General features: G+C 39.6%; 1 protein-coding gene across 23 annotated transcripts in view; it reads left to right on the plus strand.

Annotated features, from left to right (window-relative positions):
• Positions 1 to 7,237, plus strand: part of LOC104863465 (microtubule-actin cross-linking factor 1) — a 340,469-nt gene that overhangs the window by 168,977 nt on the left and 164,255 nt on the right. For all 23 annotated transcript variants that reach the window (XM_033767735.1, XM_033767743.1, XM_010625879.3 and 20 more), the window contains 6 exons: positions 14 to 142; positions 1,313 to 1,390; positions 2,484 to 2,645; positions 4,042 to 4,146; positions 5,006 to 5,101; positions 6,113 to 6,238. In XM_033767735.1, the coding sequence (XP_033623626.1) occupies positions 14 to 142; positions 1,313 to 1,390; positions 2,484 to 2,645; positions 4,042 to 4,146; positions 5,006 to 5,101; positions 6,113 to 6,238 (696 nt within the window). The remainder of the gene's footprint in view (positions 1 to 13; positions 143 to 1,312; positions 1,391 to 2,483; positions 2,646 to 4,041; positions 4,147 to 5,005; positions 5,102 to 6,112; positions 6,239 to 7,237) is intronic.

The raw sequence follows: 7,237 nt of genomic DNA on the forward strand, positions 1-7,237 counted from the left end.
TTTTTTTTTTTAGATGAAACTGGAGCGAGCAGAGTGGGGCAATGACCTGCCCAGTGTGGAGTTGCAGCTAGAAGCTCAGCAGCACATCCACACCAGCGTAGAAGAACTGGGCTCAAGTGTCAAAGAGGCCAGATTGTATGAGGTGTGTGTAGTATTGAGAATCGACATTGTGTTTAGGACAGGTGAACTGGGGAGCGGGCCTTTGTCTATGGTAATGCAGCTGTCTCTTAGGAGAAGCAACTCTGGAAAAGAATGAGAATGAGAGTGATAGGGCCGGGGATTTGGCTCAGTGGTTTGGCCACCTGCCTTGCAAGCACAAAGTCCTGAGTTCGATCCCTGGTATGGAAAAAAAAGGAGTAAGAATGATAGCCAGGTGTGGTGGTATACAACAGTAATTCCAGAAGTCTGGAGGCTGAGGCAGGAAGATCATCATGAGTTCGCTAAGCCCAGCCTGAGGTAGATACATAGTGAGACTTTGTCTCAAAAAGCAGAACAAAACAAAAAAGAATGAGAAGGATCAATAGTATCTTATAGCAAATTTTCTTTCTACATTAAGTGTCTCTGTTAATATTTGAGGGCCAGGGATTTAGCTCAGTGGTTCAGTGGCCTGCCTCACAAGCGCAAGGACCCGAGTTCAATCCCTGGTACCCCCCCCAAAAAAAGTTAAAAAAAATATTTGAAATAACCTTGTAAAAAATGTATTTTTTAACTGAGCCCTTGATACTAAAAAGAAAAGTGATAGTGAAAGCTAGGTCAGAATTAGTAATTAGTAGAAACAGTGTCTAAACTCAGGCTGTTAAGCCCAGCATGATAGCACATGCCTGGAATCCCAGCATTTTGGAAGTATAGCAGGCAATCATAATTTCAAGGCCAGCCTAGAGTACATTGTGAGACCCTGTCTCCATAACAAAACCCCCCAAAACAAAAAAACTCAGGCTTTGTACCTCCAAAAATTCATGTTGTTTTTCCTTACTGTTTGTATATAGTGGAGAGCTGATGATCTTCCCATCTTTTATTTCAGCTCTCCCTTTCAAGAAAGCAACTCAGTCGTTTGGTAGTCCTGTGGCATAAGTTTTGCTTTAAAGCCTCCCAGAATTCCTGGAAGGTCTTTTACATAATTATGATGAACTGTTGCCCATGTATTGCTGCTCCAGGCTATAAAATCTGACCCAGAGATTTGTTGTCTAAGCTTCTGCATTCAAAGAACAGCCAGTCTTTTCCTGTGCACAGACACATTATTTGTACAATTGAAACCATACATTGTAATTTACTCCTTCTCCAAATTTTAAAAAATTTCATTTCTTCCTTTCAGGGAAAAATGTCTCAGAATTTCCATACCAGCTATGTTGAAACACTTGGAAAGCTGGAAACCCAATATTGTAAATTGAAGGTGAGTTTTGACTGGCTTAGTTTCTACTTAGGAGAACCCATTTCCTCCAAACAACCAAAAGCACATGGTTCGGCTGTGTTTTATTTTTCTGTTTATTAGGTTATATCATTTACTGTTTGGTTGTATGTTTGTGTGATGAGGTTTTCCATTTGCTTTGTGAGTTAGAAACCAATGCTGTGGAAAATATTAAATAAGTAGAACCTATCCTAGCAATCCTGTTTACCAAAGCAGTGGCCATATGTGTTTTAAGACACAAAAATGAAGTTTGAGATTAATAGGGAGGGTATTGTCTTGGTCACTTTCTCATCACTGGTATACAATATCTGATACCCACACACAACTTGGAGGAGAAGTTTGTTTTGTCTCACAGTTTTAGAAGTTTCGGTTCTTGTTTGGCAGAGTCCCATGGAGAAGGAGCATGATGGGAGAGCCTGCTGTGGAGGAAAACCTCCTCATCTCACGGCAGCTAGGAAGCAGAGAGAGAAGGGAGAAGCCAGGGAGAGTGATACACTCTTCCAGGTCACTTTCCCAGTGACCCACCTCTTCCAGTCAGGCCCCACTTCCCAATAGCACACTTAGCAACCTAATTTACCCCCATGATCCAACCGCCTTCCAAAAGCTCCGCCTAGGAACACATGAGGCTTTCAGGGGACATTCCAGATTTAAACCATAGCAGGACTTACCTCCTATCCGCTGGGGTTTTTATTTGTTTGTTTTTGTTTTGTTTTTTTCCATTCCTGTCAAGATTCTCTGGAAAGGCCCAGGATGATTATTTATCCTGCAGTCCCCACAAAAGCTTTATTCTGTCTCCTGCCTAAGATTGACATGATCCTGGGAATCTTGTACAAAAGGTGAATCCATAGAAAAGAACCCAGAAATTAAAAGGCAGGCTAGGGGATGGGGGTATGGCTCAATAGTTGAGAATTTGCCTAACATGCATTAGGTCCTGCGTTCAGTCCCCAGTACCATAAAGAACAAAAGAGAAAAAGCAGGCTATATTCATTTCCCAGATTATTTTCTTTGATGTCAAATGTACCATCCTTTATAGATGCAAAGACTGGTAGTCCAACCTTATAATCCTTGTCTTATCTAGGAGACTTCGAGTTTCCGGATGAGGCACCTTCAGAGCCTACATAAATTTGTCTCCAGAGCTACAGCTGAGTTGATCTGGTTGAATGAGAAGGAGGAGGAGGAACTAGCATATGACTGGAGTGACAACAATCCCAATATCTCAGCCAAGAGGAATTACTTCTCTGTAAGTCTAGCACAGCAGACCTGTCATGTTTATTTAACAGCAGCAGAAGGAACACAGAAAAGCTAGTCTGCCTCAAGATCTTGGGTTTCTGAGTTGCAGTCTGATAAATGGAAATAGGGATCCTGCTTAATTTATCTTTGCCTGTGTGAAATGTATATGGAGAGAGGTGCAAAAGATCCTCAGAATTTATTTATTTGGAGTGCATTTAGAAAGTCAGTATCTTGGGTGAACAGAGCAGCGGTGTGCATGGTCAGTCATTTCAGAAACAGTACAGTTTGTGGTTAAGATTATAATCTATGGAGTGAGATGGACTAATTTTAAGTTCTCATTTCTTTACTAACTAGCTCTAAGACTTCAGGCAAGTTATTTAATCTCTATGGATCTTTGTAAAACAGGATAATATCCATTGTATAAGGTTGAATAAAAGGTTAAGGTAAGACTTAATAAGTTAATCTTGGCAATGTACATTGTAGAAGACTTACTATTTTTTGACTGGGTTATACTTTTTAACTGGCTCCTTTCCACAAATTCCTGCATTCTCTTGTTAATTCATTTAATAACATGCCAATCTCAATCTCTTAATTCGTAAAGAGGACAGGAATAGTCACAGAACAATGAGGCAATACTTTTTATGCTTTTCAATGAAAGGTGTAGACAAGCAAGTAGGGATATTTTTGCTACTTTCAGTATTGTCATATCTCTGGTTGTTAATGATTTCATAAACCCAGTACAAGTAGAAGGCCACTCATTTTAGTTACTTTAATTTCATTAATTTGACTTTCTTAAAAAATAAGAGTTTCTGCTAATTGGAGAGGTCATCTGATTCTTCTTCTGAAGAAAGAAGTAAAGTCTGTGTGAGAACTGAAATGAAGCTATAATAGACATATAAAGAAAGTACCTTGGAAGCATCAAGGAGAAAAGAGAAAGAAAGGATAAACCTGATAGTAAGATTTCACAAAAGAACAGGTGCCCAAATTGGGTTCCATAGTATTAATAAAATTTAGTGGCAGAGGAGGCATTGCAGGCTGAGAGAATTGTCTGAGCAGAGCCCACGGGTCAGTAATCCCGCTCTCCCGCTGTGTCCTGCACTAGTGTGGTGCTGATGTGAGCTGTCTTCCCCAGTCATGTTTATCTCCTTCCTCTGCCTTCAGTGTTCATTCAGTGTTCCCCTTCTTTACTCAGATCTGGCTCAATTCCATGTCCTCTGTGAATCATTTTCTATCAATTCCAGCATTTGGCCCTTTTCCAAAATCTAGTATGTGCTGTTTATACATCTCATTTTGGCACCAATCCTATGTTGTAGGCTCCTTAAAACAGGGCAGAGAACCCTGCTTTTTCTTTATTACTACCCCTTCCCTTAGTACACTCAGTCTATAAAATTGACTTTAATTTTCAGGAGTTGACAATGGAACTGGAGGAGAAGCAAGATGTGTTTCTGTCTCTACAAGACACAGCAGATCTGCTGTCACTTGAAAACCACCCAGCCAAACAAACAGTAGAGGTATGTAACTTGGAAATGTGTTAAAGTCAAATCCTCAGAATTTACTGATATAAAAATATTCAGATTGGAGGCTTTGCTCTGTTGAAAGGTGTAGAGCAGTGGTGGCGAACTTATGGTATGTGTGTTGTTTTTTTGGTCTGAAGGTTGTTGTTAAACTGTGTTGTTTTTCAAGACAAAAGATGTTAGTGTATGAGTTAGTTTTTCTAAACTAAAACCTCAGTATGCAGGTTTAGTTGTGGTGTTGGTACTTTTTGATAAATAATAAATGGGTTTGGGGTTACCATTTGGGCACTTGTCTCTAAAAGGCTCTCCATCACTGGTTGGGAGGAAATGTCAGGGGTTATTTGTCTTGCATCTTCTCCCTTTTTATCCCAGACTGTTCTGTAGTCTTTAAATACCTGCAGACAGTTTTGATAGTCTAAGAAGAATAGTAGGAAAAATAATGTAATATTGACCCTGACTTTATGGAAGAAAGTGATTTGGATTATATTCCTTCATATAACCTAACTATCCGAACTCGTCCTGCCTCTAGTTGGTATAATGCTTTTGTCCAGAGAAGAGAAATGGTAGAAAAATCCAGAAAGGATTTATTTATGTCTAGGTTTTACTGACCCACTGATTTAGTTGCTAGTAAGTGTGAAAAGACCTTTTCTTTGTAACTCCTTCTAAGAAAACCGGGTTGCATAAAATGCAAGCCTTCTCATGGAAAGCATTAAGCAGATGCCGGTAAAGTATCTCTATGTCTCTTCTGTTGGCTTTTCTATTGTTATCAGAATTGTATGTTAAAGACACATTGCACAGATACTGTACATGAGTCTGCTCAACTCATGCCCTGTGTCTGTGTGCTTGGTTGTTGCAGGCATACAGTGCTGCTGTCCAGTCCCAATTACAGTGGATGAAGCAGCTGTGCTTGTGTGTTGAACAACACGTGAAGGAGAACACAGCTTACTTTCAGGTATGATGGGGTTTGTGTCAATGTGTGCACACCTGTGGTGAAGGTGGGTTAAAAAAACCCATCTATATCAGTGAGCTTTTACTAATTGTGTAAACTACCTCAAAGAAAACAGCTTCAATTTTTAAGAACAAAAATCATTTAGTTAGCTCATTTTGAGGCTGGATCAACTGAATGATTGTCTTTATTTTGCTTGTAATATGTGTGGCTGCAGGCAGCTAGCAGACAGGCAGAGGACTGTTTGATACCAAATAGCATCACTCAAATGTCTGACAGTTGGCTGGGTAACAGGCTGCAAAAACATGTTTCTCTAGCATCGCATAGCCTTCCTCTCAAAGTGCCTGTGTCCTACAAGTAGCAAGACCCGATGCACAAGTACTTTTTGCATTTCTGTCACACTTGTTGATAACCCATTGGTTAGAGCAAGTTACATGGCCATGCCCCACTTCATGGGGAGGAGATCTAGACTCCGCCTCTTGCTGAGAGGAGCTGTAAAATACTAAGACCTCATCCTATTCCTCAGTCCATCACACTATGAAAGAATACACTGCTTATTTTTGGATGAGAGTAGAGGAGGAAATAAGGTGTTATCTCTGTTTTTGCACTAAATAATCTCTGACCATTTTGTAAACATATTGAATTGAAACAATGGCTCACTCAAACTCTGGTTTTTGTATGTCATGCTGAACACTTTACCTACATGGCTGTTTTGTTTTGTTCTGCTTTGCTTTGCTTTGTTTTCTTTGAGATAGGGTCTTGCTATGTAGTTGAATCTGGTCTTGAACTCACTGTGTTGCCCGGGCTGGCTTCAAACTCCCAGCAGTACTCCTACCTAAGCTTTCTGAGTGCTGAAATTACAGGTGTGTGCCACCTCGCCTGAGCGATACAGCTTTACAGCCTTTTAAGCCTTTCAGTTTATACCGAAACCTTTGTAACAAGCAATCACTGATTCGGTAGAGTGTAGTCGGTAGAGTGAGCTGTCACACACAAGCCCTCCCCTTTGTGTTTCCACAGTTCTTCACTGATGCCCGAGACCTTGAGTCATTCTTAAAGAACCTCCAAGACTCCATCAAACGAAAATACTCCTGTGACCACAACACCAGCTTGTCCCGCCTTGAGGACCTGCTCCAGGACTCCATGGTGGGTGTTGCCTCAGTGGGGATGATTACTTCTGAGAAACAGTAAACCTGTCAGCTGCTGCTGTTTATATCCTTGAGAGCTCTAAAGCAGTGGTCATTCTTAAAATAAAGTCTGGCTCACATTCAAACAGAGTTTAATCAGTTTTATTGTCTCTCTTTTTTGCTTTACGTTCCTTAAAGAAGTTTTAACAAGATTTCTTTGGGTACATTACCAGTCATCTCCCCCTGAGCCACTTGATGCTCATCATACTTTCTTCACATCTTTCCTATTTTAATGCAGTATTTGGAGCTAAGGATAAGGTGTAGAGGATGAAAAACAGAATTGTCAGAGATTAGCTAGTATCAGTTTGTTTTTACTCTTACACAAATGACAATTCTAAAAAAGTGAAATTGACCTGAGTCCAATTTTTCCTCCTTGGTTATTTTATTTTGGTAATGATGAGGTATTATAAATCTGATTTTAATTAAGACCAACATTAAAATCTTATTTAGAGGTAATGCAGTATTTATCCATTTTATTTGTGTAGCAATATTAACTAAAAATATTTTACATCCAGTATTTAGTCGAAATCAGCTTTATATTCGTTTTCTCCAAAGAGTTATTCCTTCAGGAGTGCTGGTTGTAAAATCAGTAGCAGAACTGCTTGCATTTACTGAATGTATTACTTGGATGTGGCAAGAAAGAGCACATCTAAGGTAGACTTAGATTTTAAGACAGAAATGTGTTTGCAATAGGGAACTTACTTTTCCTGTGTGAGCAGTTAGAGAATCCTCACATTTCATTAGAAATTTCTGACTAGAATCAGAATAATAACCCAATACAGTTTGTTTCTGTTTTTGTTTAAGTTTTTTGTACTACTACAGATGACACCTAGAGCCTTGGACATGCTAAGCAGGTGCTCTACCACCGAGCCGCACTCCTCCGCTTTAAACACTTTCAAGTATTGTAAACCTGTGTATGGGTTTACATTCAGTCCTTTTTTTTTTTTTTTTTTTTTTT

The sequence above is a fragment of the Fukomys damarensis genome, unplaced genomic scaffold (assembly GCF_012274545.1).
Source record: "Fukomys damarensis isolate Sample0158 unplaced genomic scaffold, DMR_v1.0_HiC HiC_scaffold_23, whole genome shotgun sequence".
Taxonomy (NCBI): domain Eukaryota; kingdom Metazoa; phylum Chordata; class Mammalia; order Rodentia; family Bathyergidae; genus Fukomys; species Fukomys damarensis.